A 22,256-nucleotide genomic window follows, 5' to 3' on the forward strand; every position below is an offset into this window, starting at 1 on the left:
TTTTTATTAGATATTTTCTTTATTTACATTTCAAATGTTATCCCCTTTCCTAGTTTCCCCTCCGAAAATCCCCTATCCTCCCCCCCCCCCCCGTGGTGGAACTTGTGGCTCTAGCTATATATGTAGCAGAGGATGTCCTGGTTGGTCATGAATGGGAGGAGAGGCCCTTGGGAAATGTCTTCTAGTGATATACTTTTCTTAGCAAATGAATGAAGAAACTGAAAAATGCGGAAAACTGCTTGCATAAATGAAGCTGCTGTTTTAACATCACATTCAAGAACACATACAAATTACTTAAGTTCTTTGATTTGATTATTACAAATTAAAGTTCTTTCATTTATTTTTTTTTTTTTAATTTTGTTTGTCAACCCAGCTGATAGGTCTACTTGAAGCTAAACTTCATCTAATAACCATGCTCGTTACCATAGATTTTAAATTAATCAATCAATCAAACAAAAACCTGAAAAGAGTTTTGTTTTGAGTGTTGATTATAAAATTACTTGGAGCTTCCCCTATTGGTAAACATTCATATATTGACATAATTTCCATTTAACCATCGCAGTAAAACTACATGCCCTTGTTCTATAGCAAAAGTTCATTGTGACAATCTGCAGGTGAGTGTTTTCAAAATCAGCAAATTAAACTCAACTGCATTCCAGCATTAAATGGATTAAAATGGACAGGGCCTCTTAGGTCAGTTGACCTCATTTTAATAAAGCAATCCAGTGAGAGGTTGAATATTTCATTTATGTACATAAAGAAACAGAAACAGAAAATAAAAGTCATAATTTTACCCCCATTAACCTTGTATTGTGAGACATCCCAACTGCTTGTCTTAATGGTAAGGCATGTTTTAATAACAATTTACTGAACATTTCCTTCTCTATGGAGATATTATTATTTAGCTCTGATTTTGAAGTTGCCATCTTCAATGAATGACATATTCATACCACTACAGAAGAGACATTCTAATTTATTTACACGCTACAAACCAGAGAAGAAACCATTTAAGGTTTGCTGATCTTAAAAATAAAAGTATCACCTTACAAAATAGTGCTCTCTATCATTTTTGTACATTGGCTTCCTGTGCCCAGGGAACACAAAGTATTAAACGAACAGCGAAACATAACACTTTCAATGAATTAGGAATTCAATTAGCTGAGGAAGTTCTTGAAGCGAACAGATCATTGCAAGTCGCTTTGGCCCAAGCACCGAAGTGTAAAAGGAAATCAGTTTCTTCTCCGAACAAACATTTTCTCTTCTGTTCTCAGAATTTATTTAGTCAGCAAACAGTTTTTGAGTGGAATATTTGGGGGTTGCTTATTTACTTTTTGCCTATTCATTTAATGTCCCACAACGTACCTTAGAAATGATTTGGTGTAAATGAATTATTTTTACAGTAGTCTACCTATTTAAGAATACTTCCTCGTACTATATATTGTGGTGGTTGATTTGTGGTTTGGGGAGGACTCCTGACAGTTGAAGTGTGGGTGTTGCTGACTCCTTTGCCTGTTCTTGGGACCCTTTTCCTTCTTCAGGGTTGCCTTGCCAAGTCTTAACTGTAATGTGCTGTGCCGTGTTCAGTTGATGTGCCTGGGTGACCTGTTCTTTTCTAGAGAGGGTTGAGGAACGAGTGGATCTAGGGGAGAGGGGATGTGGTGGGTAACAGGGAAAGAAGAAAAAGAATAAATGTGTCTAAAATAATCCACAAAGTAGATTGGAGTGTATAGTCTTTTCTTGTTTGTATGAGTTATTATATTTTTATTATATACTATCAATAAATATATTTGGTTCTTAAACAACCAAGGTTATTATGACTTAACTAACATACAGCAACAGTGCTGATAAGCAAATGCTTCCAATTCTGTCTAAGTTGTTTTGAATTGCATTAACACTAAAATGAATGTAAGAGAATACAAATGGGTGGTGTGGAATAGGGACAGAGCCATTGAAAAGAAGAGACAGCATCTTTATTCTCAGGGAGACAGATGCATGCTTCTTGCTAGTTACCTGGAGACAAATGAGTGCTGTGGAATAAATTCCTTTTTTTATTCCTCTTTTCATTTTTGAACAGATAAAAAAATCAAAGTACAGATCTCTGACTTATTTCTTTCATCTTTAAACTCCTCCAAACCTTTTTCCTAATTTATAAAACTTTGAGGAGCAAAGCTTGCAAGGTAGAAGGTGAGCTGCAACTACGTTGCAGTCAATCTTCTCTCCAGAGAGCAGAAAGAAAGCACAGCCAGCCATAGGAGGAAGGTTAATGATTGCCCAGGGGATGTGCTGGTGCATCTGGGCTTAAAGTCGGCTAAGTTTCAACAGTGACATGGCAATGCCTTGTGATACACGAGTTCTCCCGATAGCCAGGTTCCACCTGGAGCACGGGTAATCTCTCCAGAGAAATTGAGGGTTTAGTAATGCTTTCTTTCACTATAAACAATTCTACGGAATCTAGAAATGACCAGGAGTCCATTAAGTGGGAGCGAAATTAACATGCAGGAAGTTCACTTGATAAACAATGTCCTTGACTTCTTGCATTTTTTTTTTAAGGCTCATGAATTTCACAAATTGTTCCCTAAAACAGATTATCAGGATGCTGGAGTTTTTTTGTTACCACCTTTGAAACATCGCTACCTATTTCATTACCTTAAAATGGTGTGTAAAATAAACAAAACTCCTTAATTTTAAACTCTGTTTAAAGGGAAATAAGCTTATCCCTTAAAGAGATAAGCTGGCAGAAAGCAAACATTTCCAAACTGACAGTATTCAAAGAAGTGAGTCGATAAAAGTGACAGAAACAAAAGAATCATTTATATTATCCCAATTTTTAAGATGAACTATTCAGCCATATGAACTATTTAGTGAACATGTTCCTATGAAATGTATAAGGAGATCAAACTGGGAGATGGCTCAGTGTTTAAGAATTCTTTATGAGTTCAATTTCCAGCAAGCAAGTGGTGGCTCACAACCATCTACAATGGGATATAAAGCCTTCTTATATGAATGCAAGCACGCAGACAGAACACCCATATACATATGTGTTTGTGTGTGTGTGTGTGTGTGTGTGTGTGTGTGTGTGTGTATAATATATACACATGTATTAGCATATTTTGCAAACTTCACCCATTCTTCCTTTACCACTTGAAACTTACATATTAGAGTCACCGAGATGCTAAAAAGGCAATGTTTGTTTCTTTGGGGTCTGGTTATTTTCAGACACTAACTTTGTATCCCATACTGGACTGTACCTCCCTGTGTGCTCATGCTGGCCTCCAACTCCTTATAGTCTTCCTGCCTCAGTATCCCATGAACCAGAATTATAATCACGAATCTCTGTATACCCCTTGGTATGACAATATTAATGTCACTGGAAGGATACAAACTTAACATTTTTAGTCACTATTTTATGCCATTGAACTTTCCATTGTGCCCTGGTTGTCTTCAAAAATTTTATGAACTAGATACTATTATTAGCCCAATATGTCCAATGTGTATATGTGAAAGAACAACATTGAAGAAATAAGATTTTTAAAACTTCCATAAATCGTATGAAATGATTTACTTAGCAGGTGGTAGAATGTTCAGGTTATTTCAGAAATATATTTTGGCTATATGTATCGCTTGATCAGAATTCAGAATGTATGGGTGAAGACAGAAAAAGGATTTAGGATTTGATAGATAATCAAATGCCCCCATAGGGATCTTAGCTCATTGTGGCTTTGTTTGTCAGTGTATGTACTAACTACAAATTGAAAGAACCTTGTAATAACAAGAGATTCAGTGTGAGAAGTCTCATAAACAGTAAAACTATCCCTACTGCTTCATGCTATCCCACCTCACCTCTACTTTTACAGGGATCGGCTTGCTTTAAATAAGGACAAATATGGGATATTTTCAGTATGCAAGAAAGGAGTCAGAACAGGGAAGAATCAAGGAGACGGGATTGTACCAGGTGAGTCCTCTCTAGTCTGGGCTCATTGACCATCAGCCCGAAATACACACATCTTTGCAAAAATAATTTTACCTATATGACAAGACCAGAGCATTGCTCCATGTTTGGAGAGAATGGTTGTTTGCTCTTAGTTCCCACAAATCAGCAGTGTGACCCTAGACCAGTGTTTCTCAATCTGTGGGTCTCCAAAGGTATTTACATTAGAGTTCATAACAATAGCAAAATTACAGTTATGTACTAGCAACAAAAATAAGTTTATTGTTGGAAGTCACTACAACACGTGGTCCTGTTTGAAAGCGTTGCAGCATTAGGATGGTTGACAACCAATGCTCCCGCCAAGTTCCTTTATCTTGCTATATTTGCTCTGTCTGTTAAATGAGTGGACAGCGCTTGGCAGAGAGTTAGCTAACGTCATTTATTAGATTCTCGTCACACAGCCTTAGAGACAAAAGGGAAATCTTTTAATATCATTGGTTGTTCCAAATTCAGAGACAGGGTTCATATATAGCTTGATATATTTAGATGATAACTGGAGATCCCAAAAAGCTACTACAAAACACTTCAAAATTTGTTGCTAGGAGCAAATTGAAAGTTATTCTCATGTACATGTTCTCCTCCATCCTGCTATGTAAGGAAGGCTCATGAAGTCTTCTATGAAGCCATTGGTGTCAAGAGCACTGCAAGTATCATAGAGTGAAACTGAGAAGTAATTGCTTAAAGCCACTCTAGAAACCATAGAGCCAAAGTGAAGACAAGTTGAAAAAATTTAGCCTGAAATAGGCATTTGCAAATGTTACCTGTGCTCAGAGAATGGATACTTGGTGTTCCCAAGTTCAGTCTGGCATGTGAATAGAAATGTAAGCCTTGTAAGAGCAATTTTTCCCCAATTCTAAGGCACTTATGAGTATTTCTATCTGAATACATAACTATCACCTCTGTGAGGAAGGGTGTATATCTTTACCATTCATTAGACATGCTTGAATGTTTAGCTAAGTGAACTGAGTCCTGCCACAATTAGTTTGTTATTGTACTAATTGAGATTAAACTGAACACTTGTTCAGCTCTTGTTAGTGCATTTGGGAATTTTTTATGGATTATATTTTTTTAAAAAAGAAAGAAAAAAAAGAGGAATAGAAAGGAAAGACAATTCATTTAAGCAATCTAATGATTTGGAAGACAAATCACCTGAGTATTTACTGTAATTGTAAAACAGTATAATAGTTTCCTTTAATTTGAAACAGTCTTGCTATATAGCCCAGGCTGACTTCACCTTTGTGATCCCTTTATGGCTTCTTCTCTTGTGTTAGGGTATATGCCATCATGGCCAGCAGCAGGCATGAACTTACCAACTGAACCAGTGTTAAGCTCCTGGCTCAATTGTCCTTGAAGCTTTAGGTCTCTTACCTCGGACAGTGAGGGTAGCAGAAGTTTCCAATTTTCCTACCCGATTCTCAGCAATACACACATAGGTACCTTCATCTGTACTCATGGCCTTTTTAATTCTCAGGGTAGAGTCGTCTTTGATATCGTACCTGGGTGGAAGAGGAGCCAGCATTAGCAAAGAGCATCCGTCACATAGATAATGGCATAAAGATAGTGATCGTTATCTTTTTTATTGCGTTTCACACCCATATGCATCGATCGACAAAATGATACTGATTTAGAATAAAATTACTACTAATAAGATAATTTTCTAACCCACTACTAGTTGCTTGTCAGTTACCCATTCATGTCACAAGTGTACAGCTTTTCCTTCTTTGGAACATCAAAGGCAGGCTTTCCCGTTTGTTCTGAACTTTGTGACTCTCCACTAATAAGGAAAAATAATATTCATTTCTCTTTTGGGTCACACATGTTTCATTATTTTGTAAGTGAATCATACTGTGTTTAATCTGATTTACTTTTAGGCATTTTAATGTAAAATCTTAAAATACATTAAAATAAGAAATAGTTATCTTCTGTATTGGGAAGGTGATAAAATAATAAAATGAAGGTTAAGTAAAAAAATAAAAAAGGTTGGTAAGGTTCTATCCAAGCCCCTCAGGAGACCTCCATATCAGGCTTCAAGGACTGAAAACGCAGAAGGTGTTTGCAACCCCATAGGAAGAACAACAATATCAATCAATCAGACACTCCAGAGCTCCCAGGAAATAATTCACCAACCAAAGGAAACACATGGAGGGACCCATGGCTCCAGCTGCATATGTAGCAGAGGATGGCCTTGTGGGACCTCAATGGGAGGAGAGGCTCTTGGTCCTGGGAAGGCTTGATGCCCCAGTGTAGGGGAATGCCGGGGAGGTGAGGCAGGAGTGAGTGGATGGGTGAGGGAGAACCCTCCGTGGAGGGAGGGGGAGGGAATGGAATGGGGGGAGGTTATGGAGAGGAAATAGGGAAGGGTGATAACATTTGAAATGTAAATAAACACGATAACAAATAAAAAAATTTTTAAAAAGAAAAAAATAAAGAAAGAAAGAAGGTTTTTTTTTCTTCCTGGCAATCAATAGGAACACTTGAAATAGAAAATAGAAACACTTGGAAAAAAATTGGGAAATGTATAAATCAAGCTCATTTAAAAGGTCTATTTTTTTTAATGTAAAGAATAACATTGTTTTTAATAAGCATACAACTTACAAAATTCACATGGTTTTCAGGAGTGGTGGTTCCTTGTAATGAAACTATATTCCAAGTTTAAAATTATACAAACAAGACAATAAAGAGATTTCTACTCCTATGACCTCTCACTTTTCACAAATGTTTTTCAAGCATTTTTTGATAGCTTATGGTAGTTTACATTACTTTCCTTTTTCTATTACACAATCATATCAGTGTTTCCAAAAATTGTTTTAGTTAATTCTGTATGGTCAATACTTTTTGGGATAGTAGAGAACAAAACAAAGAATTCTCAACTGTGGAATACCAAATGGCTGAGAAACACCTGAAAAAATGTTCAACATCCTTAATCATCAGGGAAATGCAAATCAAAACAACCCTGAGATTCCACATCACACCAGGATGAATGGCTAAGATCAAAAATTCAGCTAACAGCAGATGCTGGCAAGGATGTGGAGAAAGAGGAACACTCCTGCATTGTTGGTGGGATTGCAAGCTGGTACAACCACTCTGGAAATCAGTCTGGTGGTTCCTCAGAAAATTGGACATTGTACTATCGGAAGATCCAGCAATACCTCTCTTGGGCATATACCCAGAAGATGTTCCAGCTTGTAATAAGGACACATACTCCACTATGTTCATAACAGCCTTATTTACAATATCCAGAAGCTGGAAAGAACCCAGATGTCCCTCAACAGAGAAATGGATACAGAAAATGTGGTACATTTACATAATGGAGTACTACTCAGAAATTAAAAACAATGAATTTATGAAATTCTTAGGCAAATGGATGCATCTGGAGGATATCATCCTGAGTGAGATAACCCAATCACAAAAGAACACACATGATATGCACTCATTGATAAGTGGATATTAACTCAGAAACTTAGACTACCCAAGATAGAATCTGCAAAACACATGAAACTCAAGAAGGAAGACCAAAGTGTGCATTATTTGTTCCTTCTTAGAATGGGGAACAAAATACCCATGGAAGGAGTAACAGAGACAAAGTTCATAGCTGAGACTGAAGAAAGGACCATCCAGAGACTGCCCCACCCAGGGATCCATCCCATATACAATCACAAAACCCAGACACTATTGCATATGCCAGCAAGATTTTGCTGACAGGACCCTGATATAGCTATCTCTTGTGAGGCTATGTCAGTTCCTGGAAAATACAGAAATGGATGCTCACAGTCATCTATTGGATGGAACACAGGACCCCTAAAGAAGGAGCTAGAGAAAATACCCAAGTTGCTAAAGGGGTTGGCAACCCTATAGGAGGATCAACAATATGAACTAATCAGTACCCCCTAGAACTGTGTCTCTAGTTGCATATGTAGTAGAGGATGGCCTAGTTGACCATCAATGGGAGGAGAGGCCCTTGGTCTTGTGAAGATCATATGCCCCAGTAAAGGGGAATGCCAGGGTCAGGAAGCAGGAGTGGGTGGGTTAGGGAGCAGTGTGGAGGGAGGGTATAGGGGACTTTCAGGATAGCATTTGAAATGTAAATGAAGAAAATATCTAATATAAATGAAATAAAAAAGAATTAACATACATTTTTAGTTGCTTCTCTCTCTCTCTCTCTCTCACACACACACACACAAACACACACACACACACACAAACACACACACACACACACACACACCCTCTTTCTCCCCCACTCTCTTTCCTAAGTCTCCTGCCCCTCTTTCTTCACTTGTCTCTATCCCCCATTTTTCGTTTGTTTGATTGATTCATATTGGACAGGTTCTCAAATTCACTGTGACCCTGAGGACCACTCGACTCCAGTTCCTTCTGCTTGAGCTTATGTGTAAAATGATCTCCACACCCTGTCCAGCTGGTCTTAGGGCACACAATCATTCATTGTGTTCTACTTCTAACATTAATTTTCAAACAACACAAAAAAAACAAAATGACAACAAGGAAACTGCTGAGTCCATGCACCAGTTCTGATGTATAGACAGTGGGATGACTAACTGTAATGTCTGTCTATCAATCATGTCAGTTGCTTGGAATTTTCAAATTCCTCTATCTTCTAATCTTGAGCAGACTTCTCTGTTTACATATTTAACTTGAATTTCTATTTATCATGGTATAAATGCCTTATGCCTTAAGAAACCCTTATTGCTATACGTATTGGAAACCTTGCATAGCTACACCACAAAGAAATATGTTACTACCCCCTTGAAACATAGACACATGTTAATGACTCTGTGATACTTAGAAATTCTTAGTGTTTTAGAGTTTTTATTGTTGTCTTTTTTTTTCAGGATGGGCTATATCTCTCTGTTTCACTAAATGCTCTATTCATACTATCAATCATGGAACCTATTAAATGTATACAAGTGACATAAAGCACAGTCTTAGGAATGTAATGTCAAATTTTAACATCAGGGCCATTCCTTGAATTTCTAGAGGTGGGAAAAGTAGTTAAATTCTTCATGTGTGAATTTTACCATTGACAAATATTATTCTAATAACTATGTCTGTTTCAACACAATGAATTCCAACTACAGCTTTAAAATACGTAAAAATAGCACAGCAGGAGGAAATCACAATTCATGTTACCTATTTATTACACATTTGAAGAACTCAAGAGCTATAAAATTAATGCCTTTATTCCTGCTAATATGAATGAATGTTATATAAATAGGAGTGGCTTCAAGGCTGGTAGTTTCCTATACTTACCTATTAGGATGACTTATTTTTAAAGTTTAAGATCAATTCTAAGTTAAGAAGCATATAAGAACAAAATAAGAACAAAAGTATAGAGTTGCAGATTTAATATATTATATAACAAATTAGAAATTTGTGTATATATATATATATATATATATATATATATATATAGAGAGAGAGAGAGAGAGAGAGAGAGAGATATATATATATAGAGAGAGAGAGAGAGAGAGAGAGAGAGATAGCTATAATCCAGAAGTATCCATCTGCTCTATAAGCAGAATCATACATGTGAGGTAATTTTACATACACAAAAACATTGGTTATGTTTGCTTAGTGATGGCAATGACACACAAAAGCTTATTTGGACTCAAAATTCCAGGTTATAGTCCATTGTAGCAGGGCAGTCATGTCGACTGTAGGTGAGAGAGATAGACACATTATACTCAGTGCTGGGCAACAGCATTAGATAGATGTGTGCACACCAATCAGTTTGCCACTCCCTTGCTTTCACTTCATGTATGATAATTTGGTAGGTCTTCCTACCTCAGTTAATGTAAAAATCAAACAATGCCTAGCTGAGACTCCTAGCAGCTTAGTGGTGGGGGAGGGAGGTTATATATTGAGGCTGATGTGGTCAGGCAGGACTCCCAACCCACCCACAAAACCTTTGACCCAAAATTTGTCCTGCCTACAAGATGTGCATGGATAAAGATGGAGAATAGACTGAGGGAATGGCCAACCAGTGACTGGCCTTTCTTGAGCCCCATCCCATGGGAGAGAGACAAGCCCTGACACTATGAATGATACTCTGATTCACTTGTAGACAGAAGCCTAACATAATTGTGTTCTGAGAGACTCCATCCAGCAGTGAATGGAAACAGATGCAGAGACCCACAGCCAAACATCAGGTGGATCTCTGGGAGTCTTTTGGAAGAATGGGAGGAAGAATTGAGGGAGCCAAGAGGGGTCAAGGACACTACAAGAAGACCTAGAGAGTTAACATTTCTTTTTAGTAATAGAATCCACCTTTCTGTTTGATATGTCTGCTATTTTTCACATATGTTTTTCAGGTAAATGTGAATTTATTGTGTTAATTACTCTGTGTCAGGGTTTTGAAGTCTTTCAAAACTAACAGAATCCATATTCTCTAAACAATCATAACTTTAAGAGCTTCATAATAATTGATCAATCTATATATACTTTATTGCATTTCTCTTATCAATCAAAGCTACTTAAATTTGGTTGGTTTTTTTTTTTAACTATCTTTAACTAGTCTAGTATAAATTATAAATGAGTAGAGTATGCTTCGGTACAAAGCCACTAATTGTTAGTATGGTAAAATTTTATACGTTTGTAGAATATAGTGGTTAGGCCTGTTTTAATTAAAAGCAGTAAATGAACCAAATGAAAAATACTTCTGATGTGGCAGTTTTACTGCAAGTGGGATGCCTTTCATTGTGAAATCCGCCTGATTTAGACTTCTATGAAGGCAGCCATTGTTGCCAGGTTTGATTAATGACAGTGGCACTATGTTGGGCTGTCAGGTGCTACCATGGAGGTACCTTATTTCTTCTGATATAAACCACTGCTGAAAAATACAACCCAATCATATTTGGCCCCTGGAAAAACATGTGCTATCATCACTGTACCGTGAATTCAGATTGATTGGTGACCAGCTGTGACAAAGTAGGCACTGAAGCTTGGTCTCACTGCATTATTTTTTTTAAAAGTAGGGAGGGTGGTTTAAAAAAAAAAAAAAAGACAAAGGAAATGTAATTGTATCAAAACCCTTACAAAATCATTACCATCTGTTAAGCTAAATAAAAACAAAACAAAGTGATTTTGCTTTGATATTTAAAACAATAGTTTGTATAGAAGGTAACTGTTCATGGTTTGATATTTGATATATAATACGAAAAGTGTCTCTAAAGAGAAATATTGCTCTTTACTACTATAGGAAAAAAAGTAATAATTTCTAAATATCATTTGCCACTGTACATAAGGGAATTTATTATATTTCCTCCTCAATGAGAAACCTGTTATCAAACATAGTAGAAAGAATTTCTGTAAATCAAACTAAAATGAAAATATCAGGCAATACTTCAATTGTGTATTGTAGTCTTATTGTGTACTTTTCAAACACAACAGACCCTTATGATAAGAAGTTATCCTGGCCTTCCCACTTTTCTGAATATATTAAAATAAGGACTTCAAACTTTCTATGATAGGTATAAAATTGAACAAGACAAATGAAAGGAATATAAACTATTTTTTAGAGTAATCTGGAATTTTTCTATATTGAAGGCCTGTGTCTCTCCTCACCTTCTTTGGATTATATAAAGATTCCCTAAAACTTTCTGAAAGGTAAATCTCAACTCAAAAATCATCTATTTTCTTGGAAGAAAATGTATTTACTCAAAATTTTAATTTGTTTTGAAATTATTTACAATGTATTCTAATATTACTGGCTGAACTTTCAGGATGAGAATTTTGTGCTAACACTTAAAATTTTAGGGTCATTTTGCTTTACCAAAAGTTACAATAGTCAGTCATAAAAATATGCACTGAACCATGAAATAGTCTTCTAGATCCAAGGACTAGAGAATGTTTACCCACGAATACTGCTCCTTTTCATTATAATCAAACCATTTCTCTCTTTTCTGGAAAAAGATACCCCATTTTAATTTTGAAAGAAAAACGGATTGTTTAATTTTCCTAAAATAATATTGCTGCTCATAGATTCTTATACAAAACTTTTTCATGAATAAGACTTAAACCTATTAAAATCATGGAAGTACTTATAATAACCTAAATCATGTGCAATTCTTAATCTGTAATATTTAAGGTATATCTTAAAGACAATGTCATAAATCACATGACTAATATAGGGATTTCATTTGGTAGGTAAATATTGTGCACTTCATGCAAGGCAGAAGGATGTCATGGTCATTTGATCTGCAACTATTATGCATACTTTGCTTAGAATTAGGATGAGTGAATCTTGATATTAATTCAGTAAACAAGGCACAATAAATTTCTAGACAAGCAATTCAACAAAATATTCTACTCATATCAAAATAAAAATTACTATATAATTCATTGCATGATTTTAATAGGGAAGTTGTACAATACAAGGTTTAGTCATGCTTGAATTTTCTGTTTTATTTTGAAATCTCCAGCAGGGTGTCTACCTTGCAGCCCAAAGACCATGTCTTCCTAAGAATAGCTTTTAAGGTGGTCCAACACAAAACTGTAAACTTAATTAAAATGTTATGAGATTCCTTTGTTCCTAACAGAATTTGTGATTCTCAAAAATAAATGTGGTAGGATTCAGACAGCATTGTGTTGCCATGTCCAAAGGTTGGATATGCATACACAGAAAGGCCTATGAAACTCTAAACTTCAACTCTCACTTATCCAGCTAATCAAATAATACTTAACTAGTATTTAAAGCTAAGAAATTTTTACAAAAGCCACTCATGTCACTTCCAACCTCTAGTTGGAATCATGGGTGGAGAATCCCAATAAACAGAGGCTTTGCTTTTCACAGTTTCATTTATGATCAGCCTCGAAAATACTATCTTTAATCAGAACAATATAGAAAGAAGGAGATAGACTGATAGATGGATGGATAGAAAGATAGATAATTGGAGAAAAGACAAGAGAAAGGTAAGGAAGAGAGAAAAGTCCAATTACTTTTATTAGAATATGTTATGACTTTACTATTGTTGTTAAACTCTTACTCTTCCTTAATTCTAAATTTAACTTTACCAAAGGTACACATGAACACAGTGTGTGAAGAATTCCTTACCCATGCTTTCAGATAAACAGAGAAGGAAGGACTCTAACACTGTTCTTCCGTTAGCACAGCTGGGAGAGAAAAAAGCCATTTTCAAACTCCCAAGCTGCATGAAAATAAGCAAGGGACAATGTTTAATCATCCATAGTGAGAAACTGGTGTTGACTGACAAAGTGCAGATTTTGGCTCACAGTATAACAAGATCAAGTAGAGCAGGCATTGCACAACTGTCAAGGGTTTTGACCTCTTTAAGATATGCATTCTCTGCATCCTCTCTCTACATTCTCTCTCTACATTCTCTCTCTGCATCCTCTCTCTCTCTCTCTCTCTCTCTCTCTCTCTCTCTCTCTCTCTCTCTCTCTCTCTCTCTCTCTCTCTCTCTCTCTCTCTCTCTCTCTCTCTCTCCCCTCCCCTCCCCCTCCCCTCCCGCTCCTCTCACCCCTCTCTCTCTCCTTCATTCTACAATTAAACTATATCACATCTGGGACTTTTCCAAAAGACCAAACTATGTGGTCAACCTAATCAAGGACTCCCTCCCTAAACATTTGTTTCCTTTGCTGAGATTAGGACTCAGAGATGGAAGCAGCTAGGGAAGGACCTCCCACTGAGTTATAACCCCCCCCCCCCCACACACACACACAGAGTAAATCCCAGGACCTCTGCTGGGCAGGCTAATCCCTGTGATCTGTAGAATTATTCTGGGTACTTCCCTGTCAGTCTTCTAATCCAATGGCAGACACAGGAGATACTCCTATTTTCGGTGTGGGTTGGTGGTTAAGCACTAAGTTCACAGCCTGAAGTCCTCACCACTCCCTCCTGTCCATCGCCCCCCACCCCTGTCATCTTGTTCTTACTTTTCCCCTCCTCAAAAAGATGCATCACCACTTCTAGAAAAACTGTCCTCTGGTTTCTAAACAACCTCCAATCCTTGCCTATAAAACTTAATCGGCCTCCCACTTCCCCAGAAATTTATTTCTAATACCCTAAAGAAATCCTTGCTCTTTCTTGGTGGCTGGCTCTGTGGTGTAGGGGTGGAGAAGAGAAGTGAGGAGTCCCCCACCCCAGATATTCCAGACAACCTCAGTGTCTGATGCAATGTACTAAACAAATATATTTTACTGAAATGCTGTCCTCTACCATAAATTAATGAACAAAGGAGAACAAAATATAATTTGATTTCACTGAAGCTTATATTACCCAGGTTTCCAAATGACTGTGGATTTTTCCTCTCCTTTAAGATAATTAATACAGTAATTAATAGTGCCTACCTCACAGGGCTATTGAAATTTTACAGTAAAAAAATGACAAATATTTCACAATTAAGAAAGCATGTTGAAACAAAGTTGTGGAAGCAGGTTCAATTATCATTTCATTTAGAAATAATTATCCAATTGGCTTAAGTTCTCTCAAGATAATTTGATTTTACAATAAGACTAGAAATTGTAATATCATATTTGCAACATTGGGGGTTTCTCAGTCAGATATTTGGCAAGAAATTAACCTCAACTCTAAAACCTTTTAGAATAGGATCTTAGGTATTAATTTCAGAGTTAACCAGTCTGTCTTACTAGGATTGGTCCTATATTTGCCATCTCTGAGATGGGAGAGGCACAGGGCAGCCTGTCATCAGCTTTCCTACTGAGCACAGCTGAGCTACAGGACGGTAATGGCAGTGTTAGATGGTAGTGTTTAGTCTTAGCAGTGCTCTGGAAAACCAGAAAGGTTCTCTCAATTTTTTCTTTTGTCCTACAAATGCCTTCATAAAATGCAATTGTGGGATGATTTGGACATTTAAGACATCCTAAAGGGAGGAACTTCTGACCACTCGTTGTATCAAATAACTTGTGGCATGGCAGATTTGACCGAAAATGTAGGTTTTGACCTGTATCTAGTTAGGGGTCTCTTGAGAAGTTTCAGCAATGCAGGAGTGATTCAACGAACAAAGAAAAGCTTTGCCTTTTATATTCTAGAATATATTCAAAATGTATTTATTTATTTATAGCATTAATTAAGCAAAGTATCTACTATGAGATAATGCTTTCTAGACATGAAAGGGAGGCTACACCCAGGAAATATCAACAATATAGAAATGCAAACAAGACCTGTACCATGAGAGAATTTGCTGATGAGCCCATAGGAATGGTGGAAATTTCACAAGGTCCCACCCCTAAATGAAGAACTAAAGCAACTAATTGCCATTGAGAGAGGAAAAATTAGTTTTATCTCGGGGCAAGAATCCTAATAATCTATCAATTCTAGGTGGTAAGCCTTAAATGCATGTACATATGAGCAATGCTAAGTGAACTCAGTAAGTTTTATGCATATGGTTGTGCATATATGTATAAATGTATGTATAAACAATAAAAATGAAGTCATGAATCTGAAAGGGTATAGGGAGGCATGTAGGAAAGAGGTTAGGGAAAGGAGAAGGAAAGGCATTGTGTAAGTATAGTAATCGTGCCTAATCTCAAAACATTAAAATATTTCAATTAAGGAAAATAAAATATGCAAAAGTGCATTTGTTACATAGTTTTAGTGAACCGAAGTATCTTCATATGTTAAATAATAGCATGTTTATGTTAAATCTTAACATGATATCAATTGCCCATATGAAGTGATACATGCTCCATATTTAAGGCAAGGAGAAAAGATTATTATGTTTTTAATACTCTCACATGAATTATAGTCAACTCCTGCTGACCTAAACTTAAAATAAAAGTCAAAATCAGCCTGGTGGCATATCATATCATATCAGGATTCAGAAGGGAGAGAGAAATGAGTTAGGAATTAAAGGTTACCCTCACCTTCACGATAAAATAGAGGTCAACCTACTCTGTTTTTCTAGTCTCTGTCTCAAACATGAAAATAAAGCAAGTATTTATAAAACATAATTTGATTAACGCTGATTTCATATTTCCCATCATCTAAGGTTTCCTTACTTTAAGCACTGGTAATATTTAAATTTAACTTTTTTTTTTCTTGCTGGGGAAGCTCGCTGTTCCTAGAATGCATTTTGAAAGCATCCTTGTCCTCTACCCATAAAGTATTACAAGCATCCAATGAACGTTTACCCTGAAGCATTCTGAAGTACCTACTAGGGAGTGAGAGAAATAAAGTGCCCTGAGGTGAGAAACTACTGCCTTTTAATATATATCTAAATATCATCTATCGTTCATAGGTTACAATACTTGTGATTTCAAATGCATACATTAAAGTTAGTAAGGCAGATAGAGAAAAAAAATCGTAATGAGTTCAGCTTGATTTTCTTTTAGTAATAGGTGAAGGCCAAACATAAGAAAGATCAACAGCTGTTGAGTAAAATATGGAACGCACATTATTCCACTTATCACATGGGAAATGCGTGCAAGCTTTCATTGCCAGAGATAACAGGGCCTTTTCAACTTGGCCACACGTTTATCCTGCAACCTTGAGCATCTTTTCTATCTCGAAGCTTCGGGGGCCGTTCTTCTTCTTCAAGGTTGCTGGAAACATTACTTCTGTGCTATATGCATTGCTCCACACAAAACCCTGGGTCCTCAAAAACATTTAGGTTTAATTAAGAGCTTTTTTTAAAATTTTAAAATGCATGTTCCACAAAAAAACCTTACTGCATGTGCTATTAAAAGAGCTTTGGAAGTGTTGTCTCTGCTCTCTCACTACCTTTCCTCTCTTACTATCCATCCAAGTGGAGCCTCCAGTTTTCATTTGCAAGCTATGGATGGCAACATGTACTTGTTGCATGAAGTCAGTCTGAAAGATAAATGAACTACTTTGTTATGAAGTACCTGTAAATATGAACTTATACTCCTATAGTTAGTAAATTGGAAGGTGTATATTTTTTATATTCCAACTTCTGTGAATCAAGAATCATCTCACTAAATATGGTCAATTTGCTACATTTTTTTTCCCTCCTTAAGTGACTGGTTACAACTCAAGCAAATTAAGTATAAATTACCAGTAAAAGATTAAAAATGGTGAGACTGAAAGCAATGATGATTAATTGGGATTGTCAAATTGACTGAACTTAGAATGACCAACGAAATAAAGCTCTTGGTATTTCTGCTAGCAACTTTCTGGATTAAGTGAATTGAGAGTGAGAAAGCCCCTTCTGCAGGCTGGGAGCACCAGTGCATGGGTTGCTGTCCCATACTATATAAAAGGAGAACATGATCTGAATGTCTGGATGCATCTTTCAGCTTCCAGACTGTATGTGTAATGCAATTAGCTGATGAACTCTTCTTTGGCCAGGACCTCAAACTGTGAGCCAAAATAAATGCTTCCATCCTGAAGTTTCTTTGGTGTACCATTTTGTCACATCCCCAAGAAATATAATTAATCCAATAGTCTTTGGGCTTCTCTGTTTATTAAAAACAAACATTGCAATCAGTTACACAAACATAAATAAGAGTGATTTTTCTAAATGTACATTAAGATGCATTTCACTATAGGTGGTTTTCTGTAAGTGTCATCAAGAAAATGTCAAAGAATCCTTTCAATGAATTCAAATGTGTACTGAGTATTAAGTTGTACGGTGAAGATGAAAAGATGAAGTGTAAACTCCCAATATTCAAGAAAAGTCTCCTGTTTTCCACATACATATCTATTCAGATTTTTCTTTGGTTCCTTTAGCAACTATTCTTTTGACATCTGATGGATTTCAGTAATTTATTTTTTATTTTTTTATTTTTTATTTTTGGTCTATTTCATGAGACAAATTGGGAAGAACAAATAATCATATTAGCAACAAATATTAAAAAGGATAAAATTATTCTAAATTGGGCAAATGACCATTTAAAAACATATGGTTATCGTAGATAGATGGTATACCATTATTGTGGTGTCAAAATTATATCCAATCAATGCTTTATTAAGTAAAATATATTGTGACTGTATGAAAAACAGTATACATGAAGCCAAGCAGGTATTAACTTGCGACTTCTCATTCTTTAAGGAGTGGAAAAGGCTTAACTTCTAGATTCTGGCTAAGTTTGTGGGCATAGGAACCATATAAATTGTCTAAATATACAGAGAAATTGGAAATATTATATATAAGACATAAATAGTAGTAGTCATTGGATTATAGATTTACAACTAACTTAATTTTCTTATGCTCATTCATTCATTTTCCTATTTTTGTTTTTGTATTGAAGAAAACATTAGCACCACATTTCTCCAACTGTACTTAGCATTTACTGTATTTGCATTTATAAATTTAGGCATATCACAGAAAATATTCCTCTCAACTTGCAACTTGAAGAGATTGTTGCTTTTTCTTTACTTGTGAATTTTTCATAATGGCAATATGAGTACTTATAAATTATCACATCCTAAAAATTTTTACATTTCAACTTCATGTTATAATTTAAATTATATAAAATAATAACAGAAATAAGTAAGAAATATATATTAAGTAAAGCATTAGAGATATTACAAGCCATTCAAGTGGTGATAGCTATGAATTGTCTATGTGTTAAAACATGTAAGTCTACAGTGTTCTTTTAAAAAGTTGTTTTAAGTTAAGAAAATACTGGAGAAACACAGAAAGTGTCTGTACCAGAGAAGGCCAATTTGCTTGTAGTATTGAGTATTTTCTGATGAACTGCAGTAACTTTCTAATCTTGGCTGCAGTCCTAGTCTTGTTACTCCCATTTCCCATGTCAGCCACTCAGAGGGCTCTGGTGTGTCCTGCCTTGATGGACAGAGCACACTGACTGTGGGTCTCATGATGAGTGATGCCCACATGCCAATGACAGGTGGCTCTCAGACAGATCCTTTTGCTGTGAGAACTGGCACCTAGTCTTGGCTCAGCCCACACACAGCCCAAGAGCTGCCAGTTAATGGGCATCAGAGCTTCACTTGACTTCAGTGAACTCTGTATCTTGAGTATGCTCCAGCATGGGAGTTGATGGCTGTCAAAAGCAGAGATCGAGTGCCAGTTTGAGCATTGTTCCTATGCTGAGATTCTCAACAGATGGGCCAGCATGATCACCGGACAAGGCACCATGATCTCCCCCCCTAGGTGGCAATTAGTTTTATGTTGACAGTAACTATAAGCACCTATTTGGTGAAAATACAGGAAAAAGTTCCATCCTGGCAACAATGAAAGTTTCCAATTAAAACAGTATAAAAGCAAAACGTTAGGCTTCAGTCCCTAAGACTATTATGTGCACTTTTCCAAATTTAAATTTCCATGTAGCCAAATATTTATGCTTATCTTAAGAAATTGCTTTGAAAATTACCTTAAGTGTGTCACTATATAATGTGTCAATACAGTAGAGTAACATTTTCCTTATGTTATATACAATATAAAATTTTAAATCAGTTGATCTTTAAAAAATTGTTAATTCAGAAATTTGGAAAACAAGTTCAGAATATCAATTTTATGTTGTGAAGATTCTGAAGTTATTTTCTGCCACTAATATAAAAGTGTAATGCTGGAAACCTAATTATGTTAAGTATGCATTTCTGTATCTCTCAAGCGAGAGTCATATTGCGCTGTGACACTATCCCTTATGATAGCATTGTTGTAAGAAAGAAGCTTTTAGTAGCACTTATGCACCTGACAAGTTCTCTTAAGTCTTCTTAAGGGAGTGCCACCATTTTCCTTACAAGCATTAAAAAAAAAAAAAAGTTTAGTAGAATTCCTGGGATCCCAATTTAAAATCTGAAAATCTGATGAACCCTTCGGCTGGGACACAGTACTGGAAGAGGTACAATAATCCTAAAATAGGTTGGGATTTTCAGAGTTTGCAGATCGGTTGGCAATATTTATTAGTACGTCTACATAAATTCATATTAAAGGTTGTATCTGTTAAGTAAGCAACACTCAATATTTCTATAGATATTTTTAGCCAGATGGAAAAGAATGTGAAATTAACCCACACAAACTGAACGTCTCTTATTTTTCATCATTAATCTTTTACTGCTGCGCTCGGTAAATGCTTCTAATACCACCTTCTGTGTTTATTCACTGTATACTATTTGCAGGGCTTAGACATAATTATGTCATTTTATAGCCTTTCAGGTAGAACCTGCCAAAGCAGAGGGTAGTGATTAACCACATCATACTTCAGCATCTTCAGGATATAGAACACAGAGTTTCAATAGCTCCTCCAAGGTCATCTTCATTTTTAGTGCTAAAGAAATTTCTCAAATATCTTTTTTAGAATGTAGAGATAGATGCAATCTCATAGGCTATTAGTATCAGAACTAGACCTCCAAACCAACAACCTGGACAATAGACTCCATGTGTATCATGTTGGCATTTGTACAAAAAAAAAAAAAAACCCTCATAACTTCCATTGCAGTTTGTATGACTCTTTGTTCCAGAAACAAATGGGCAAAATACTTATTTAACACAAAAGGCAATTTTGCCTTCCACCTTTCCTTCTTTATTTGCTCATGGGGACATTTTTTTTGGACAATGGTTTATTTACATTGCTGTCACCATGTTCTTAGTATTTCTTTTCTGCTTCTAAAATTGTCTTAATTGAGTGATCTCCACTAAGCCAATCTAATCAAATTGGATATTTATCGGGAGCACAACTCAGCGCATGTCCTTGAGGTGCACACTGAACATGAGCAAGGGACATCTCCCCAGCAGGGTAGCTAGCACCTGTTCAGCATCTCTGCTTCCCAGCCCCACAGGCTCTAAACAATAGAGCTCCCAGACAATTAATACAGGGACATTTTCCAGAGCTAACTGTAAAGACCCACTTTGTTCAAAATTGCACAAAAAGGGAGTTATAAGTGGTTCTATTCAGTTTCTCTTCTGAAAGAATCATGTAATTCTGGGAATCGCAGATTCCACGAAACTAAGAATTCTAGAAAATCTCACTTAAAATAGACTTTAGAAAAGGGACTTGTCAGTGGGCTGAGGGAAATTGATAGAATTTTACACTATATTTCTTAAAATGCTTATTCTGTAGGCCCCTTTCTGTTTTATGAAATATTCATGAATAACCTACACTATATGGAAGCTATCAACTGCATTTAGAAGTGGCAGGCATACATAAGAATGTAAATGGCATATTTTATTTCTTCTCCCCTCCCCACAGTAAAGCTATTATGAACATTCCATTCTACTAGAGATCCTTATTGCAGAAGTTAGTCTTACTTTAGAATCAGTTTAGCAAACAAAGTAAATAAAAATGGAAAAAAAACCTGGCATGCTAAATAATGGTGACATAGTAGAAATCATACAAATGATGAATACACTAAATGTTTAGTTTGCGGTATTTTGCTAACAACTTGAAGCACAGACAGGGCTTCTATGATTAGATGCGAGCTAATAATTAGTATAATGTCTCTTCCAAGTCCTAAGAAGCTTACTTTAAGGTCTCCATCCCACTATTAGATTAAATAGGACATTGTAGTGAATGCTTGTCAATTTTGCTCTTATTTATTTGGACATAGCAGGTAATATTTACTCCTTTATGTTAGCTTATAATATTTTTGATAGAGTCAGCAGCATATGGATTTTTGATGTACTGTACCCTTTTGATAATCTCTTTATCTTAAGGTGTAAGATGACATGGAATGGAATACTGCCCTCTTCATTAGAACTTCAAGCAACTTCTATCACATAAATTACTCGTGAAAACATATAATAAATCACTTGATCTTCAAAGATCACTAACAAGCACAAGCGTAGGGTCAGCTGACACACAAGGATGCAGAGCTGAGGAAAAAAAAAAAAAGAGTTCTACCTCAGCGTTTTGTTTTTGATGTATTCAGTATGAAAATGGCTGTCCATACTGCCTTCTCTCATTAACCTAAAACTCAAAAAATGAAAAAAACCACTACTTGCACTTTGCTTTAAGGAATTACTTTTGCAAACTGGTGATGAGAACTGTGAGCTTTCAATAAATCGATCCTTTTATTTAAATTCCACAGGTGCAAATGTGTTATTAGAAATTAAAACCATTTCGTACTCTGAAGTTCCTCCCTTCTTTTGCCACCACGTTTTTTGTTTGTTTGTTTGTTTGTTTGTTTTGGGGTTCATGTGTAAGAAACTTGTTTTACAGGTGTCTTGATACATGTCTGTAATCCCAGCACTAGAGAGATTGGTATAGGATGTTCATAAGTTCAAGGCCAACATTGCCTACATAGTGAAATTTTTAAAACGTCAGCCTGGCCTTCATGAGACACTCTGTTTAAAATATTGTTTTTAATGTGTATGTGTGTGTGTGTGTGTGTGTGTGTGTGTGT

The 22,256-nt window shown here is 36.0% G+C and overlaps 1 protein-coding gene across 13 annotated transcripts in view; it reads right to left on the bottom strand.

Moving 5' to 3' along the window:
* The window catches only part of Robo2 (roundabout guidance receptor 2), a 1,496,637-nt gene that overhangs the window by 108,213 nt on the left and 1,366,168 nt on the right, over positions 1–22,256 (bottom strand). For all 13 annotated transcript variants that reach the window (XM_029544828.1, XM_029544827.1, XM_029544826.1 and 10 more), the window contains one exon: positions 5,357–5,484. In XM_029544828.1, the coding sequence (XP_029400688.1) occupies positions 5,357–5,484 (128 nt within the window). The remainder of the gene's footprint in view (positions 1–5,356; positions 5,485–22,256) is intronic.

Source organism: Mus pahari, chromosome 12 (assembly GCF_900095145.1).
Source record: "Mus pahari chromosome 12, PAHARI_EIJ_v1.1, whole genome shotgun sequence".
Lineage (NCBI taxonomy): Eukaryota > Metazoa > Chordata > Mammalia > Rodentia > Muridae > Mus > Mus pahari.